This window comes from Merops nubicus, unplaced genomic scaffold (assembly GCF_000691845.1).
Source record: "Merops nubicus isolate BGI_N331 unplaced genomic scaffold, ASM69184v1 scaffold19798, whole genome shotgun sequence".
NCBI classification, from domain to species: Eukaryota; Metazoa; Chordata; class Aves; order Coraciiformes; family Meropidae; genus Merops; species Merops nubicus.
Genome location: NW_008626608.1, coordinates 1 through 20,007, shown reverse-complemented (window position 1 = coordinate 20,007; position 20,007 = coordinate 1). Strand labels below are relative to the sequence as shown.

Below are 20,007 nucleotides of genomic sequence, written 5' to 3'. Positions count from 1 at the left end.
GGGTCGGCCCCGGGCGGTGGCGGGTTGCAAACCTCGGGCTGGCTTTCTGTCATCCAGGGTACCTGCGGCCGGCTTTAGGGACAGGGCGCCGAACAGACACTGCGGAGACTTTCTGCACCGCGTGCTCTAACCCAGAGCAGAACAGTCCAATTTCTAGTTTTCAGAGATGATCTAGTCTTTATCTTTGGAGGCCTTAAGAGTTTTAAGGTTGTATTAAGAATTTTTAAGAAGGAGCTTCCGGCCTCTCCGGCTAAATGTGTATCTCCTTTTTTTCTGCTGCCTGGTGACAGTGAGCGTTCACTTTTCTTGCGTGGAAGTGGAAAGTTTCACATCATGTTTCAGGAAGGGAGTTCTTTAATTCATGGTGTCACATGCTAAACGTTATGTAGACGTTCAGAGGACTGAATAAGAAGCCTAACAAGTTGGTGTTTGTTTTTTTTTAAGCAACATACAAGTCTAAATTTTAGAAGAATCTCTTATTGAGGAATTTTGAAAGTGTGTGCTGTTGAGGAAAAATCTATGACATTGCAGCTTCAGTAACTTTAATTCTTGGCTTTCACTCTGTCATCTCTCTTGTCTGCTGGAAAGGAGCCTGTGGGAAGGACAGTTCATACATGTGTATGTACAATTGCATTAAAATGCACAAGGGCAGATAATTCTAAACTTGGTATCAGGTGAGGATAATACTCCTTAAATTTAGTTTTGGGGGAGAAGATGATATAGGTATAAATTATAAATAGATGATAGGTATCAATTGTTTTATAATAAGAATTGTTTTCCATGAGCATAGTCTCAAATCAAGGGTGTGCATTGTGAGGGGCTGTGTGTTTTAACACAGAACAAGGCTTTGTCCATAGGTGGAAGGAACTTGTTTCACAGGAGGATGAAAATGCATCTTAAAAGGTACAGCTGAAATGTTTCTGAGGTTGATACCTGATAGGTTAAGTTTTCTGAAATGAACTTCAACAAAAACTTCCTGTAAACTAAGCAGGGGTCTGATTTTGCAGCCCTTGGGGTTTTTTGGCAGGGTGAAACCCAGTGCTGTTTGAATGGGAGGACAATTGGCCTTTCTTTAAACACGGAAGAACACATGTAATGTTACAAACTGAACTAATTAAGAGCTTGCTTTATTTTTGGCAGGTACAGCTAAAAGCTGAAGCTGTAACGTGCCCATGAGGGAGTAGCACTGGTGGTGCACACCAATGGCCTCTGTGCCAGTGGTTCCAGACTCCTACAGCCATGTGTTGGCAGAGTTTGAGTGTTTGGATCCGTTGCTTTCTGCACTCAGGCTGGATTCTAGTCGTCTGAAGGTGAGTCTGTGGTGTTTGGGGTGTGGGTTTTTTTAAATTTCAAATAATGACTTTATTAGGTTTATTTTGTGATTATCCCCCAGGATTCTTGTTCCTTTTGGGGGTGTGGATGCTAGCTGTGGGGGGAATGCTGACAAACAGTGAAGCCTTTAAAAAATAATGTGACAACACAAGGAAAAGAGACTTTTACTAGTACTTGGTAGCAGCCACAGTGTGTGTTGTGCCTTTATCCTTCAGTGTACGTGTCTGGACGTGTCAAAGAGGTGGCTGGCCCTGGGCACTTCAGGAGGAGGGCTGAACCTCATACAGAAAGATGGTTGGAAGCAAAGGCTCTTTCTCACTCACAAGGTAAGGGTAAAGAACTTGATACAAATTCCCAGGGAAAAAGGGAGTGGAAGAGAGAGATTGTTTCAAGTCAATTTTTATTAAGAATCAACAGGCATTTTTCAGTTTGCCGAACTGCCCAAATAAGGTGAAGTTTTGGGCTGCTCTGTTTAACAAAGGTTGTGGTACTAGAGCACATCCCCAGAGTGTGGTGTGATAGTTTTTGGTTTTATATTTTGTTTACGTAATTTTATTTTAGTATTCCATTGGATTTAAATTAGACATTAGGAAGAAGCTCTTTAGTATGAGGGTGAAACACTGGAACAGGCTGGCCAGAGAGGTGGTGGAAGCCCCGTCCATGAAGACATTCAGGATCAGGTTTGATGGGGCTCTGAGCAACCTGATCTTGTTAAAGATACCCCTGCTTACTTCAGGGGATTGGACTAGCACCTTTAGAAGTCCCTTCCAACCCAAGTCATTCTGTGATTCTATTTCATGAGGTGTGAAAGAAATTACTTGAAAGGGTCAGACCTTTGTTTTTCAGATTCTTATTTTTAATAGCAGCAGCAAAGTCACCTGATTCTTTAAGATTAGAAAATAACTTTGAACATGAAGCCAGAGGGACACACCTGTAGATAACTGTCAATGTCTGTTTGTCCAAGCTGTGAACTACCTGGATAAGCAAAGGAAAGATGGGCTGGCTTGCTCTTGCTGGAAGAGGCCACGGGACAGGGGTTGCTGTGTAGCTGTGAAGTTGTGTAGTGGTACAGGCAGTGCAAGAACAATTTTTATCTGTGTTTGCTCCTGTGGTTGCTTTCAGGAAGGGGCTGTGTCCCGGGTTGCCTGTTGTTTGCACGATGAAGACTATGTTGCTGTTGCCACCAGGTGAGTGATACGCTCACAAACCTGAATGCTGGATAAGTATTTTTTAGTAGCTTGTGTGTTTCAGACTTGGCCATCTGCTGAGAACTTGGAGGGGGGCAGGGAATGAACTGGTAGAGGCCCCTACAGAATAATTCTCTACGCAGTTTGATTAACTTTTTTTCTGGAATAAGTCTTATTCCTGTAATGGGCCATCTATGGGAGAACTAATGCATGTGAAGTTATCATGGTAAGTGTCTCTCTGAGACCTTCCCAACCACAAAGGAAGCATCTTCATTAACTTGGAAGTGGTAACAGCACTTACATTGTTTAAAAACCATTTAAATGCTTGTTTTTCCACATTCTCACTGGTAATTCCAGTAAATGTGAGAGTGGCCTTCCAAACAAAGCTGCTGCTGCATCATCATATGAGGAAGGACACTTGCTCCTCTTCACAATTGAGCGTGATGCTGCTTGAAGTGTACAGCCTCAAACACAACCAGCTGTACTCTCGTGCTTAGGTTTTTAATTTCTTTGTAATAATGCATCTTTATCACTGGTAAAACGTCAGAAGACTTATTCTCAAATTGTATTTTCTTAATTGTTTTAGCCAAGGTCTTGTAGTAGTCTGGGAACTGAATCAGGAGCGTCATGGGAAGCCGGAACGGATTTATGTTTCCTCTGAGCATAAAGGCAGAAAAGTCACAGCTCTGTGTTGGGATACAACTGCCCTTCGTGTTTTTGTGGGAGATCATGTGGGAAAAGTGTCAGCCATCAAGATAAACACATCAAAACAAGGCAAGGTAAAATGTCTCATACTTTTGAGGTGAAGAGATGCATGGAATTTTTTTGTTTATTTTAGTAAAGAAGAACAGACTTGCTAGCTGATGAAGTTGTGCTAGCTTTGACTGTTGGGATGAAGAACCAGCTGAGACAACAGAAATCCTAACCCCTGAACTTCCCTTATCACTTCTTCTAGCTGTTTTAGTAATGCAACATAAAAATATTTTTGAGTTTCTTCTTCCTGGAATTTCCAAGTATCCAAGTCCAGAGTCTCGGTGTTCGTGGGCCTCCTGGGTTCAGAAGACTCCTGGTAGCAGACTCCTGGTACATGTTCAGCTGTGTGCTTCAGTCCACAGCTCAGCTGCTGGACTGAGAGTGGGCAATCCCAGAGTCTGATTTTGCTTGGCTCTGTCTGGATACTCTCATTCTTAAAGATGTGAGTTAGTTACAATAAATAGTATGTGGACGTCAAACTTACATCCTTTAACATGTGTCTTCTGCACAAAATGTAATGATACCAACCTGATTTCTAGCCCTTGGGGTGTTCTTTTAAGTTCTACCATTACTGGATCCTCTCCTTCCCCTTTTAACCTGTAAGAAGGAGCATGACCTGGAAATAGGTGTGTTCCTCCAGGTCCTTTCCAGCCCTTATGAAAAATTTTGATGGAAAATTGACTTTAAAAGTTACAAGACTATTGCATGTAAAGAAAGAGCAAAAAATTCATTTGTGGAAAGACAGGGGAAAAGGAGAGAAGGGCACGGCCCACAGAACATGTCTGCCCGTGCCTGTCACAGGAAATGGACTGCTGCACCTTTCTGAACCTCTCATGTGATGCACTTTGTCACATTCCTAACAAAGAAAACTGCCTTGAGTTGTCAAACATGGTGAGTGTCTGCTGGGAAACCTGAGTGCAGTTCCTTAGGAGTAGGAGCTCTGCCTCTGACTTTGTTCTGCCACCCACACAAACTGAGGTGCTTGTATAGCAAATAGTATTTGGGCAATTTGCTGCAGGGTAATGGAGAAAGTGAGTTAATGCAAACCATCTAAACCCAATGGAAGGTTGGGGTTTAGTTGTTTGTTTTGGTTTTTTGTTTGTTTCAAGAAACCTCTGAGGTCTGTCCCATAAAACTGCTGGCTGAAGGTACCCGTGGGGAGAACAGCACAAAGTTTGAAAAGCAAGAAGCAAAAAGCCTCTTAATGTTACAGAATACACACTTTTGTAAAGAGGTGTCAGGATGCTACAGGGACACTTTTTTTTTTAAATGTTCAATAATGGTTTTGGGAGAAGGAGGATTTAGACCTTTATGCCTTCAAGCATTGAAGCCTTGCACTGTAAAGGAGAGGGAAGAAAGGAACTGCTCTGTCTTATGCTGTGTTTTTGTAGCATACTCTGAGTTTTGCAATTCTAACTTAATGAAATGGTCTTTCCTTGAAACTGAGGGCCAGTATGTTTTTTTTTATTTTCTTCCCGTAGGCTGCTGCTGCTTTTGTGATGTTCCCTGTGCAGATCATAACCACTGTTGATTCTCGGGTGGTTCAGCTGGATTATCTGGATGGAAGGCTGCTCATATCTTCCCTTACACGCACGTACCTGTGTGATACTGAGAGGCAAGTTGTATTTTACTTGTGAAATACTGAGCTTTACAGGATCACACATTGTTTCTGCAGTGACCTCTGGAGACCATCTAGTCCAATTTTCCTGCTCAAAACAGAGTTGGGTAGAGCAGATTGTGTGGGACTGTGTCCAGCTTGGCTGTGAGCATCTCTGAGGATGGAGGCTCCACAGGTTCTCTGGGCCACCATTTGTTCACCACCCTCACAACAACAGCTTTTTTTAATGCTGAAATGGAACTTCCTGTAACAGCTTTTTTTAATGCTGAAATGGAATTTCCTGTACTTCCACTTGTGCCCGTTGCCTCTTGTCCTTTTGTTGGGCACCACTGAGCGTAATCTGATTCTGTCTTACTTATTCCCCCATTGGGTATTTGTACACATGGGATCAGGTGAGTTCCCCCCATGAGCCTTCTGTGTTCCAGCCTGACCAGCCCAGCTCTCTCAGCTGCTTCTTGCCGGACAGGTGTCACAAACCCTTTGTCATCTTTGTGGCCTGTCCCTGGACTTGCTGTAGTATGCCCCCCTCTCTCTTGTACGGGGGAGTGTGGGACTGGAGCTCTAGCTGTCACTGGACAGCACTCCAGGTGTTGTCCCACCTGGCACTGGTGGACACAGCACGCCAGGTGTCTCACCAGTGCTGAGAAGAGGAGAAAGATCATCTCCTTTGTCCTGCTGGCAGCACCTCCTATCACAGCCCAGAAGGCTTTGCCAAAGGGGTATGTTACTGGCTCCTGGTCAGCTGCTTGTTCACCAGGACGCCCCAGGCCCTTCTCTACAGAGCTGCTTTCCAGCCAGTTGGCCTGCACTGGTGCCTGGGGTTGTTCCTTCCCCAGGCATTTATCAGTGTCTGTTTATCTAGCCCATGCCTCCTTGGTTTCTGTAAACATGTTAGCAGAGGAAGTGCCAAAACCCTCACTGAAGACAAGATAAACAACGTGCACTGCTCTCTCATCTGTAAAGCAAATCAGTCTGTTGTGGGGGGCTGTTAACATGATTTCCCCTTCATAGATCCATGCTGACTATTCATAGTCACCATCTTGTCTTCCATATGACTAGAAATGCTGTCTGGGATCACTTGCACCAGCACCTTGCCACTGCCAGCTTGATGACTGGTTCTGCTGGGAAAAAACCTTCATGACTTGAGCATTTGTTTAAACTAATGAATATTTTCTTCACCTTGGCTTTCATAAACTTTATGCAAGATTTATGATAGTCATTGCAGACTCTTTTTTTAAGCAACAAAAACCAATTTGGCAACTGATTTAGTGGTTTTATCCTTAAAAAAAAAAAAAATTAATTGGAGCCTTTATTAACGCTGCCTTAACATGTACATTTTTTTTCTACTAGAGAGAAGTTCTGGAAAATTGGTAATAAAGAAAGAGATGGAGAATTTGGAGCATGTTTCTTCCCTGTTGGAAGAAGCAGTGGAAATCAGCAGCCATTAATATACTGTGCTCGACCTGGCTCAAGGATGTGGGAGGTGAACTTTGATGGGGAGGTGCAGAGCACACACCAGTTCAAGCAGCTGCTCTCAGCACCACCTCTCCCTGTTGTTACTCTCAGGTAGGAACGTGAGTGTTACTGGGGATAGACTTGCTTGGGACTTCTGGGCTAGCTGAAAGGAACTGCATTAATGCTGTGGGGATTAAATCAGCTCCTGGTGCAGCCAGATGTTATTCCTAGCTGTCATCCTAATACATTCTCCTCTAGTAACAGAAGCCAGTAGTTACCAAAAATGCCACACCCTCGATTTCCCTGGTAGGTCTGTCTGACTACCACAATGAGTGGTGCTGTTTAAGCCAGCCTTATATTTACAGAATTAAGAATATTAAGAAAGTGATATTATTGAGCTATGCTTGTAACAGGTAATAATTTTGCTTTACAGGCTGGATCCTCATTATACTAGTTCCAGCTGCCCTTCCCTAAGCTACTGTATTTGAGGTGAGTATTTGTCAGTGTAACTTCCTGTTGATAAAGCAGACTTAAAAAAGGTGTCTGTTCTTCTAATTTATATTATTAACTTCATCTTTTTGCATAAGGGTTTCCCAAGTATCATGCTAAACACCTGTCTCACGTGCTGCACTTAAGCTGATGCCACCCCTACATGTTTTACAGTGACTACCACAGTGAGCTGTTGCACCATTAACATCTGCTTTGCTTGCAGTGAGCACTATGTGATGACTTGGACAGAAAGAGGCATTTATATTTTCCTTCCCCAAAGTGTTCAAGTCTTACTCTGGAGTGAAGTAAAAGGTAAGCTTCAAGTATCCTTGCTTTGTAACGTTGTCTGTTACATTTGTTACTTCTGAAGTCCACGGAGTCTTTTCAAGCTCAATTTCTGCAGCTGCATTGCAGAACATTGATCAGAAAACTCTTTCCTTATCATCTGTCAAGCATATCCCTGAATATTAACCCTCTCCCTGCCTCCTTCAGCCAACCCTCACTCTATACTTCTGACAACATGCTTGAGAAGTAAAACATGGTGTAGGGTGAATCTTAAAACACAGTAATCAAGTAGCAATTTGGCTGTATTTAGGTAATAGCTGCAGTAGTAGTGAGGTAAAACCTGCAGCATCCTTTCCTCAGTTCTTTTTATTTGTTTTTATTCTCAGGTGTCCTGTGAAGGAAAATGTGTCTGCTGAAAGGTTAAATTCTGTTTGGTGTTTTTTTTTCCTAGCACTTGTCTGAATGGAGCCAGGGTGTGTACATATTCAGCAGATGAGACAACCCTCAGAAACAGTTTTGTGTGTGGTTATAGGCACAGCCCTGGAATGGTTAGTTATTGTCAGGCAGTCTTTTCCTTCCCCTTCTCTTCCCCTTTCTGGGGTTAAGTTTTGAAAGTTTTGTCCTGGAGTGTTTGCACAGAGCATAACTATTTCTTTTGAAAACCACTGAAAGGTCTGAGTATTTTTCTACCAGAAAATGTTTTCCTTCTGTTTCAAAGCTACCATTGATATATTTCATCAGTCTCTTGTTTTTCATCCCCCTCCAGAGGAAAAGGGAACTTTTCAGTAACTGTATAATTTTTAGATGCTTTCTAGAAATGCAGCTGTGGAAAGTTTTGATACTTGAGCTGTGCTTTATAGTAGTTAGATGCTAGCTTGGCACTCCTCAGTGTCTGTGTTCCTCATGCCACTTGTGCTGCGGTGTATTCGGCCTCTGCACACGTTTGCAGTCGGATGGGAAATAGGCTTCTGCCTTCTTTGAGGAACAGAAAGGAGTGTTGGCTAATGACTTCAGTCCTTTAGGTGTTTCTGTGTGTCTGGCTTTACAGATATTCAGGATATTGCAGTTTACAAAAGCGAGTTGTTCTGTCTGCACACAAATGGAAAAGTTGTGCACCTCTCCCTGCTGCTGGTGGACCGCTGCGTAGAGCGCCTGATAAGAAGAGGGTTCTGGACCCTTGCTGCCAGGGTCTGTTGTCTCTTCCAAAATTCAATTATTTCTTGCAGGGTAAGTGAATACCTCTTTGTAAACATGTAATGCAACTTTACTCTCTTTCCTGTCTCCCTCTTCCATTAAATTCCATAGGTTTCTGAGATACATATTCTTGGAGTTCTTAAAAAGTCTTCTAAATGTTATATTTTGGGATTAAAACTAGCCGGCTTATATGATACCTTTTGCTTTTCACATGTGCTTTAGAAATAATGTTTCTCTTTCACTGTGTACTTTTAGGCAAGAAAAAATTTGCCTGTAGAGAAGCTGGAGCACTTGAAGTCTCAGCTGGATGCCTCAGCTCAACAAGATCTCATTTCACAATTGGAAGAACTCATTTCAAAGTTGGAACCTGTAGATTCTGCGTGCAGCAGTAGAAGGAGCAGTATTTCATCACATGTACGTGTGTTCCCAGTGCCCAAAATGTTACCTGCAGACTTCATGGCTTAACATCACCTCATTGCTAGCTTTGAAGAGGAGGCTTTCATTTTTACCATGTGTACTACAGCTGATAATGCTACTTTTTAGAATCAGTTGGGGTAGAGAGGTATGAAATACTACTGCTTGCATTCTTTAAGCTCTCGGACCTCTGCCTCTTCTTCCATATTATTTTGTAGCTAGTGGTTGAGGTATGGACAAAGACTGATAAAAAGAAGGCTTTCTCTGCAGCTGAAGTTCAGTGTCTTAACATGCTTCAGTAAAGGTCATCTTGATTGTATCTGTGGTTTCATGTGAAAACTGAATGTCCCAGTGTTCAGAACTATTCTAGTCAAATTTTAAAAAATCCCTCACTCCATGGAGCTCTAGGAGGGGAGGGAATAAAAAATCAAAGCATATTTCTACCACTGTTCTACACATGCAGCTGCATGGTGTTTTCTTGACTTCCCATCAGCTTTTCAAGAAAGGGGAGCTATTGCATAGTTAATACAGTATCAGTTGCTGCTTTCACACTAACAATATTTAAAAAGTAATGTAAATCCAATCTTGATGTGGCAGACAAGTTCTTTTCATTAGCAGATGGGAAAGTAAGCTACATGTACACCCTTTTCCTCATGGTCTGTGTGTCATGGAACTGGGTAGTTCTGCAGGGTCTGTAGTTGTGTTAGCTGGGTCTGGTTAACCAGCAAAAAGAGTCCAGAAAGGGCTGAAGTGACTGTAAAGATGCAGGACTGAAGCAGAGATGGGCTTTTCCAGACAGGCCATTATGAAGTGCTGTGAGGTTATTTGTGTGGCTAGGATTGTTTGAGTTCATTGCAGGAATTTTAACAAGTACAACTCACAACATTGTATCTCCTCTCCCTGGGCTGACAGGAAAGCTTCAGTGTCTTAGACTCTGGAATATATCGTGTCATCAGTCGAAGAGGCAGTCAGTCAGATGAAGATTCATGTTCTCTCCACAGCACATTCTCAGAAGATGAGAGGCTTAAAGAATTTCCTGCACACCAGGAGGATGAGCCAGTAGAACTTGGTAATGTTTCTTAAGGAAAATGTGTGATTCAGATGCAAGTTTTACTTATTCTGCAGCAATTCACTTGGGTTGGTTCTGTCTCCCACCTTCCAGTTGAACTCCTTGGAACACTGGGGTGAAGTGCTGGCTCCACAGAAATTAAGTCAAATAGTTAATTAAAAGTAAACAAAACCCAGAGAAATAAACCAGAAGGTCCAGAGGACTCTTACCAAGCTTAGGACATCACTCAAAATTTTTTTTCCTGTCCTCTGTGTGGAATTCAGCATTAATGCTAAGGTTCTCTTAGCTGACTATGCCAGTTTTCACTGAGCTTCAGATGACATTCATTTGCTGCTGCTACCCTTCCAGTAATACCTGTTACAGGAAAGAATTTCTTATCTTGGCTCTGGCTTTATATTTCTTCAGGGAAGGCTGTAGGCTTCTGATAAATGTTCTTAAGTTTCTTGCAGGATTTCATTTGCAGAGGTGATAATCTCTTACACGTGTATATGTTAGCACAGGGATGATAGAATAGTTAACTAAAATTTAGACTATCTAGGGAGCTTTTTGTTTTCTAACAAGTACCTGTCACTGGACAAAAGGCAGAGTAAGACAGGAAAAAGACAGACTCTTGTTCTCTCCCCTAGGTGGGACTGGGAGGGAATGCAGAAACCCGTGAGGATGAGGAGCTTGCTTTAGTTCCAGGTTTGGTAGAGAGGCTTTCCAGTAAATGGCTGCTGTCTAGCATTTGTAGAGAGTAGGAATTGAAGGTGGAGAGAGCTTGGATGCTTTGCTGAGGAAATCCACAGTGGGGAGGGAGAGTACAGAAGTAAGTAGTTACTCCCCTGCTTGTCAGTGGTGTTGTTCTGCTGCCTAAGCTACATGCTGTTTGCAGCACTTAGGTTAACATGTGCCTCTACCTACATCACCATAAAAAAAAAAGTGAGAAAACTTGGAAGGAAGTGTATAATTTCTGATATTAAAAGTAAAATGAAGGGACATAGGTTTTGAATGTCAGAAGATAGAAAAGTTCTATCTCAACAGGAGAGAACCAATTTGCCCATTATTTCAAATCAGAGGAGTTCTAGAAGCACGTGTGTTTCATTTGGTATTTAAGAGAAATGGACCTAGTTTCCTTGTTTGCATTTACACAAGATGTCCTGAGTTTTTAGGTTTCTTATCTGTGTAATGAACAAAAGCAGCCTTATTTACAGGCAGTCATAAAATCTGTTGTGACCTTTAGGCACTCTCAAGGGAGACTCTGGGTTCTGATGGCAGAATTTCTTTAAAAGCACAGCGTCTTTTCCTCTCAACAGTGCAGGGAGTGCTGACAGTTGTAAAATGCACTGTTAGCCTTACTTAATATTCTGCCTTTTCTTATCTCCATCCCTTAAAAATACAGTGTGTTTTTACCAGGAAACAATTAATCAAAATGCATTGTAGGTGCTGTTAGGGATAGAATCACTGTTTCCTTTTCATTCTTATATATTTCCTGTGATTCTTGCCAAAAGCCAGAGAGCTATAGGCTCAATTATATTTTTAAATATGTTCAGATGAAAGGGTGATTAATCACCTTAACCGTGGCTTAACCATGTGTCTCTGTATGTTCCTATGTGACTTAGGTTTTAGGAAGCCATGCAATGTGAATTGATGTTTGCCATAATACTTAATTTTCACAGATGTTTAAATAACTGACAGTGTATTAAATGAAGGATAGAATCACTGTTTCCTTTTCATTCTTATATATTTCCTGTGATTCTTGCCAAAAGCCAGAGAGCTATGGGCTCAATTATATTTTTAAATATGTTCAGATGAAAGGGTGATTAATCACCTTAACCGTGGCTTAACCATGTGTCTCTGTATGTTCCTATGTGACTTAGGTTTTAGGAAGCCATGCAATGTGAATTGATGTTTGCCATAATACGTTTAAATAACTGACAGTGTGTTAAATGAAGGTTTTGTCCCCTAAATGGACTGTAAGCCTGCTTAGAAGATAGTTTCCATACAGTTGTTCATCATTATTTGCCTTGTTATAGGGCCAGAAGGCTTAACAAAGCAGACTTGCTGGGTTCAAAGTCAGCTACAAAATGGCCATTGAAACCAATTAGCTCATCTCTGGTTGCCCACGTTCTAGACTATTAAGTAGGAAGGTATCACATGCACATTATCTGTTAGCCATTAGTGACTTGTGGTTTGCTTCACTGTTCCATTTTGCCAGGCCACTGTTTCATGACTCTTTATTTCAATTCCATTTGTTAGACACTGTACCTCATGCGTCTGCGGCGGCTGAGGCTGACCGGAGTGAGACATTTCTCCCATTCAGTATCCCTCTGTCATTTCGTTCCCCATCTCCTCTCGTCTCTCTCCAAGCTGTCAAAGAAAGGTAAAACTTGCAGCAAGTTCACTCATCCATTCCATCTTCCACTTTTCTGTCCTTTGAATTTGTAGCATTGTCTGCTATAGTCACCTTGTTGCAGAACAGTATGGACATCTGAGCTGAAACCCAAGCCATGCAGTCAGGTTTGGCAGTTGAAAGCTTCCATCCTGACTCTGAAGAAGATACAAAGAGCTGCTGGTAACTTCAGTGGAGCCAAGATTTCCACCTCAGTTTTTAAATGGCTAAGAAATGTTTAAATGCCTGAGAATGTTTAACGTTACCCTGTAAACTGGGGTTGTGGTTTGCATTCAAAGCAAACTTGCTGAATATTTTGGGATTTTGCTTTTCTGGCACTTAGATGAATGAGTGAAGGGTTGCTGTGTTGCCTGGGAACAAACATTAAAATATTCAAAGTGTAGTAGGTATTGCTAAAATGTGCTTACAAAGTGCACTGTGTATTCTGCCATCTCCCCACACAAACCCTGCAGTGAATCTGATCAATTCCCCAAATGTTTATGGAATAATGGTAGCTTATACTCTGCAAGTAAATACCCTGGTGTCTGTTTTATGCAGAAGTCAAAGTGCTGTTTTAAAACTCACTGTACAGAATGGCTTGGGACAAATATAAAGGACATTGTGTTAAATACATAACTTAAAAATTTAACATGTTAACTGCATAGATAAAATCTTGCTGGCCCATGATGATGGTCTGAAAACTTTCCCTCCCTTGATCACTTGGATAGTGAATTACATCTTTGTAGCTGATATCAATAGTGTGAGGATCTCAGAATAACCTTCAGGAGTATATGCAGTGTTTTGGATTCTTTATAAACCTTAAACTGTTTTTAGGAGTTTACTAGTAATAAGTGTTTCTGCTAATGAGAACTAATTTTTTCATTGTTCACTATATTCAATTTATAATTAAGATACTATCATATTTACAGATACTTTTTCAGAATTTACATTTAATTCTTCTATACATTAAAGTCCAATTGTTCGGCTGCATTTCAATCTTTTCTGTCTTGTGCAGCAACCTTCAACTTTTGCTATACCTTGGTACAGTAAAAGGAGCCATCTTCTTTGGCAAGGAAGTGAAAGGATTGATTTTTTTCTTTTTTTTCTTCTATGGCTTTTTATTTCCATGATGCTTTTAAATTAGTTTTTTTCCAGAAGGCAAAATGTTGATTTTTCTGATCAGCTGTTGATGACAGTTCTATCCATGGTAGTGGTGCAAATAATGTGATTTTAGTATGCTCAGTGGGCTTTCCCTTGAATGAAGTATCTGAAGGGGTAGGGATTGATAACATTGGAAAGGACATTTTTAGTGAGCTTTGTAATCTGAAGAATTAATCTGGTGTATTGTAAAACTTTCTCACCACCAAGAGGGACATCATTTCCTAATGGTGCTTTCTGTTTATAAGCTTTGAAATGCAATGCAGCCAATCTGCATTTACTTGCCTAGAAATACATGTAAAAATCTGAATGATAATGTTTGTGATCCTGCTTCTCCAGCAGCTAAAAAACCCCAAGTCTTAAATATTTCAGGCTTTTACTTTGTGCTGAAAGTATGGACCATGACTGAAGTATGAATTTTGAGCAACTTCTGATTAGATTTTGTTCTTGTTGGTCATCGCTGCTCTCATTGTTTTCTCAAGAGTTCTTCAGATTATAATTTTTTTTTGAAATCATGGTGTGAATGGAAACAAAGTGCTTGATTTGTTTGGTTTTGAACTTCTAATTTTAAATGTTTGAATCTCTGGCTCCTAGTGTTTCCAGCTTTGTACGCAAAACTACTGAAAAGATTGAAAAGATTGGCACGCTTCATATAAGTCCTGATACTAGAGGGAGGCAAGAAGCAAAGGATGAGGAGCAGCTGCAGGAGCTGACTGTTAATCTGGTGGCATCTCCCCAGGAAGAGAAGGAGTGAGTGCAAAACCACGTTTCCTTGGCAGTCACATTCAGTAAATGTTCTGAGCATAGCAACCTAAAGAAAAACTTGTCTCTGGTGGCACGAGCAGCTCAGTGTTGGGGTTTCCTGGCTGCCTTTGTCACTGTGGTGGGTGTCACTGGTTCCCCCTGACTCCTCTCCCAGGAGCTGAGGGGGCAGTGGACACTGCTGGCTGGGGGAGCACATGGCCTCCAGAGAGCAAGGACAGGGTGTATTCAGCAGCTCTCGTGGACTCTATCTGTGCTGCTCGTTTGAGTTATGGACACGAGTCCAACAGTTTTATCTCCCTAAAATCATCTTCCTTTTCTGTTTTTACATTCTGTGTGTTGTGTTTATTGGTCTGGTGTTAATAATGGCAGCTATAAAATATTGAACTTCTTTAATGGTTGTCCATTTAATACAGAGCTAAATTATTTAATATTCCAATGATTTGCTAACTTGCCATTCTGGACTAACTTCCATATAGTGGCATGATACTGATTTTTATTCAGTGCCTGTAGAAATCTACTGTAGTTGGAGTAGAAGCCATGAGAGAAGGCCACAAAAATAGTATTGTTAGTTGCTCTTCATACCCAATTCATCCATAATTTCTGTTGAGCTGTTCCTTCCTTCGTTAGAAATGAAAGCTTGGTCATTTTAATAAAGGAATTAATGTTTCCTCCAAATTTGGGGAAATCCTCTTGAATGTTTTCCTAGGTTAGAGCCACAGAGCTGCCGACTTCCAGAGGAAGACCATTTAAGAGATCTGAAGGCTGCAACAGCAGAAGCTATGTAAGCAGCAAAACTTTTTAGTGTATAGATATGTTGGGCTTTGGTAGAAAAATGATTGTTTGGTTTGTTTTTTTTATTCACTACATACATGAATGCATATATGTTGCTCTTGCATACATGTAAGAGTAATGCTTTAAACATCTGTTAAGCAAATTAGATCCTTTCAGATCATGTTAATTATTTGTCTCCCCTACATAAAACCAAGCAAAACCCACTACTTGTACAGCATTTGCAATGCTTACTGTAGTAATATCCTTCTGTCTTTAACTACAAGCATGGTTTAAAAAAACAAAACACCTAACAGAAACACATTGTGAAAGACATCTTGGGGACCACAGAATGTACTAATATCAAATGCAGGCAGCATAAGTAGCCTGAATTCTGAGTGATGCACTGAGAACCACATGAAACAATTGACTGTAGGTCAAGTTTGGGAGTATACTTTGGATTACACAAAACTTACATAATGCTTCACTTGTGGCATCTTGTAACTGTTAAGCAACTTAGCAACTTCTCTGTGCTGCAGAGCCAGACTCCAGGATCCCTTGGTTTTGTTAGAACCACAGTGTATGAGAAGGGTTTTGCAGGAATGGCTTGTCTGTCTAGAAGAGAAGTTTGGCAGCAAAGGGCACGCTGCTTCCTTGGTTAAGAGAAGCAAGACTGGGTGTGCTGAAGACCAGAGAGCAGTCCTGGAGGAAAACCTCCAGCTGGATCCCCCTGATGGAGACCCAGCAGACAAAGAGCAGAGTAGTATCTTGGAAGGCTGCCCTGAAAAGGAAGATACAAATGGAACCTGTGTAAGCAAAACTGCATGTGACAGTAGTGGTGATGTGAAGGGGCCTTTGGACTGCAGCTTCCAGGTGTCCCCTCCATGTGCCATAGCACCAGATGTTCAGAAAGGTCTCGTGGAGCTGACAACGCTGTGTTTTGAGCTGCGCGTGTTTTCTTCTGGAAGTGGTGTTGCTGAGGAAGGCTCTGAAGGAAGTCTGCCACTAGCAGCCTCAGGGACCTTGGCCTGTAGGTTTATGCAAAGCTACTTCTTTCTTCTGGATTTAAAAAGACTGAAGCAGTGTATCCTGACCATGTATGCAGCCAGGCCTGTCGTGTGGGAAACCTACCTCGCGGGACTGAAAGGTAACGAAGGAAAGGTTCATTACTGGTGAACTGGAAGTAAGACTGTTTGGGAAAGAAAAGAAAAAAGCTTGAAGATACTTTTGTGTCTTCAAATCTTCTTTCTGCAGATGTAGTGTGGGAGGGGGAGGATGGTTGATGTGTGGGAGTTTTAATTCTGGTGTGGGGTGGTTTGGCTGGTATTTTTTTCCCCAGAGGCTACCTTAGGGAGAACTGCTGGCTCCTTGGAGAGACTTCTGCCTTCCCCCTGCCTTGCAGTGCTGAACCTTTTAATTTCTATGGACCTTGCTGATTGAACACAGTAGTGATTACAGACCAGATCTATATTAAAAATAATGTACGTGCTTCAAAGAGCAAAAGCATCTTTATTAGAATCGTGTGTCCATAGAAACAAGGCAAAAGGCAAGGGAAAGGCTTCAGTGTTCACACTGGAAATGGAAGCTGTGAAACAAAACTGAATGGAGTACATGGTTCCCTGAGGACGAGTGGCTTGTGATCACTTCAGACTTCCTTTTTCCACAGAAACCCTTTCTGATCTTTGTGGTGCTTCTTTAGCCTTATTGATCCAAAGCTTCCTGATTACACTGGCAAACAGAACTTCATTTGTTCTCTGCATTCAGCTTCTGCTTTATGCATTTCTTCTCAGAGTGAGTTAGTGTCTTAGCATTGGTTTTGTGCCAACAGAGTAGTCAAACGACAGAATCTTGCTTTGAGGGTTGGTACCTGGTATGTGGGGTTTGGGAGTCAGTTTGCTGTTTGGATTTTGAGAGCCCTGGAAGTGGAAGCAGGGTGTACTTTCCCAGCTTGGCCAGTTAGACTGCACTTGTGCCTGTGGATTAATACCCACAGCTCATCAGGATCGAGGTTCCTGTTGAATTCTGCACTCTGTGAAGTCAGTGTCCAAGCAGAAGTTTCTATTTATTAATAGAAGCAAATTGTGATAGATGAAATCTGACACAGATCTGCATTATAATCAGCAAGATGTATGTCCTGCAGTGGGCTGTCTTTTTTCACATGAGAGGACAAATTACCTCCTCAGATGTCTAAAATAAAGGAAAACATATATATAAAAAAAATTATTCCATGCCTTATTTGTCTTATTTTGTAAATGCAATAAGCTGTAAGCACAGGTCAGGGATGTTGATTTCCATGAAATGAAAAAGTGGGACCTGTTCAGTTGTTACTGCTGTTATCCAGAGTTCCATGAAAACAGTGCTGACTTTTGTCCTTACGCTTAACAACAACTTATGTGTCTGTTAACAAAAAAAAGCAACTTGCCTGTATCTTGTAACTTGTGTGCTGGTTGATTTCAGAACTAACTCGTCACAGTCCCGTGGCTTTAGCAATGGAAAATGGAGATATGTTAAAAATCCTGAAACAGCTGCATGACCTGGGGCCCTGGGGTGACAGCCCACTGTTACTGGCACATGCTCAAAGGTTTGTAGCCAAGTCCTATTTTTTTCTTCTTGAGTGTTGTTAACTTGCTAGCAGGCATTGATTTGCTTAATATTTCATTAAGCTTTCTGGGAATCTTTTAAAGAGATCACCTTTCAGTAGTGTCTTGAACTTGCAAGAGATCTTGGGAAAAAAATTGTAGTTTTGCTGTTTATACTGAAAATAGTTTTTATCTTCTCTCTCCAGGCTTTACGAAAAATTTGGGGAAATTGCTCTTCGGCCCCTGATAAAGTTCCACCCCTCTATTTTGCCTTCTGATATCAAACAGCTTTGCAGGAATGATCCAGCTCACTTTTTAGCCTATTTAGATAGTCTGGTGAAATCAAAGCCAGAGGAAAAAAGGTAAAGAGAATGCAGAATCTTTTTTTGTCTGTGTGCTCTCTTCATCATGTGGCTGTGTGAGGGTTTTTTGGTTTTGGCTTTTGGTTTTTTTTTTTTTCCACTGTTTCTGTATATGTCTGCTTGGTATTGTTTAGCATTAGATGCTAGTTCATTCTGCCAGTTTTAGTTGGTCTCAGTCTGGGTTTTTTGTTAGATAAGATGCTAGTTTTAAGAGGGTTTTTCTAAATATTTTCAATGGAACTGACTGTCCTATGCTTGCAGTTCAGTACACCAAGGTTAGACAGCATTTAAAACAAAGCAAAAAAATCTGGAAGAACCCAACCTGCAACTTGATGGCTTTCTGTGATCCCCCCAGTTTCTAGAAATAAATCATTCGAGGCTTTTCCATATTTAATTTTACATCTATACTTTTTTTCTGTCTACACACAGTCTCTGCTTTCTCATATCTTGTATTTTTAAAACTGAAAGTTTTTTTCTGTGTTTTATTTTCCAGATCATCTCTCCTCAGGTCTCTTCTCCAGCCTGAATCTGTACGACTGGACTGGTTGTGCTTGGCAGTGTCTCAGGATGCACCACAAAGAGCGAATACTGTGGATGCAGAAGGAAATCCCAGGTGCAGTAGGGTACACCCAAGGTCCAGCAAAGCTCTTCAGTGGGTCTGCATGGCTTAGATTTTGTATGATGGTTTGGATGTCATTGAATCCTTGGAGCATTTTGCATGTTGCAGGGTTTGGCAGAAGCAACTAAAGATTAAATAACTTTTATCTGTAACCCTTTTCAGAGTGACTGCTCTAGGGAGACTACACAGTATTTAATTTGGTTTTACTTCTTTCCCTTCACATACAAACTTTTCTCGTAGAAAGAACATAATTCTGTGAAGAAAATTATTAGTGCTTTAAAACAAATTTCTCCTCTTCTAGGCCACGATCACATCTGTTCACCTGGGGCTACAGCCAGCTCATTCTGCTTTTGATCAAACTCCCAGCAGATTTTGCTACAAAAGAGAAGATGGCTGACATCTGTAAATCACATGGGTAAGGAGAAAACTTGCAAATTTGAGATACTTGCTTAGTTGGTGTTCTGACCCCAAACAGATACAAATGGAAACCACCCATCTGCTCCTTACTTGGCCAGGTTTTATCTAAGAACCAACTTACTGTACCAAATACCCTTTTTGGTTAAGGGGTATTCCCCAGGTCCCCACTCTGCACTGATTTCTGACACAAGAAATTCAGTGGCTTCTGTTTTCACTGATAGTTCAATGAGCATTTAATTATTGCTGACTGTAGTTTAGACTGAGTATTTGACTCTTGGAAATCTTTACTCTCTTATTCAAGATTTTGGACTGGATATCTTTTTCTCTGTCTGGAGCTGGATAGAAGAACAGAAGCCTTTACTAATATTGCTTATTTGGATGATTTGAGCCTGTTGAATGGAGAAGATGGTTAGTGAGTCTTAAGCTGTATTAACATACTTCTGTAATGTGGGAACTGCCATTATTATATACAGATTTGTCCTAAGTTGAGTTGAACTTTTATTTTTGGAAGTGTTTTGGTAGCACTAACTGTGAGTGCAGCATATTTGAAACACATAAGTGGTACTTATGCTTTTATATCTTCACACTGTGCTTTGTGGAATCAGTTGTGCTAGAAAGTGCTTAAAAGTTCAAAAATATAGACTTGTTTATCAGTTGGGAGCTAAACTTGGTGTTGTAGACAGAGGAGTAGCCACCCTCACACAAAACTGCCCACCACTGCATGTGTGCACACACAAAGTTGCTGCAGTCACAGCATTGTTATCATGTGGCAGAACTGAGAAGAAAATTCTCAGTAGCCCTGAGAGAGACACACCAATTCTTTGTTGATGAAGTAGTGACCGACTGTGGAGTTTTGTGTGTACTTTGCCACTGAGTCCTCACCCCGAGTCAGTCCAGGCAGTACACTCCTGCACACAACTGCCTTGCTGCTAGCACTTGGTTTTCTTAACATCTTCCCGGAGAAGAACAGAACAGTTAGCTTCGCTCTTGAGTGCAGACATATTTAAAACAGCAGCCTAGCCTAATCCTTATTTTACAACGAACGTAACCAACTCGTTGTACGCCTAGGTTCCATGCCGGAGAGCACGGCAGAGTGGAAGTTGCTCCTGCACCTTGCCGCAGAGCACAGCGCCGCGCTGCACCACGACGGGCCGCAGAACGGGGGCGCCGCC

At 41.4% G+C, this 20,007-nt stretch overlaps 1 protein-coding gene across 1 annotated transcript; it reads left to right on the top strand.

Annotated features, from left to right (window-relative positions):
• Nucleotides 1-1,202: 1,202 nt before the first annotated feature.
• HPS5 (Hermansky-Pudlak syndrome 5) lies at nt 1,203-19,999 on the top strand (the record flags this gene model as incomplete). Its single annotated transcript, XM_008946076.1, is given in 22 exon segments — nt 1,203-1,310; nt 1,548-1,658; nt 2,455-2,519; nt 3,106-3,298; nt 4,754-4,891; nt 6,245-6,456; nt 6,779-6,807; nt 6,810-6,834; nt 7,058-7,146; nt 8,168-8,346; nt 8,569-8,727; nt 9,640-9,796; nt 12,035-12,158; nt 13,920-14,075; nt 14,797-14,871; nt 15,398-16,005; nt 17,316-17,439; nt 17,644-17,799; nt 18,293-18,412; nt 18,720-18,833; nt 19,137-19,243; nt 19,904-19,999. Coding segments are annotated over 22 exon segments (3,145 nt in total), but the record flags the coding sequence as incomplete, so codon positions are not given.
• Between the last annotated feature and the right edge of the window lie 8 nt (nt 20,000-20,007).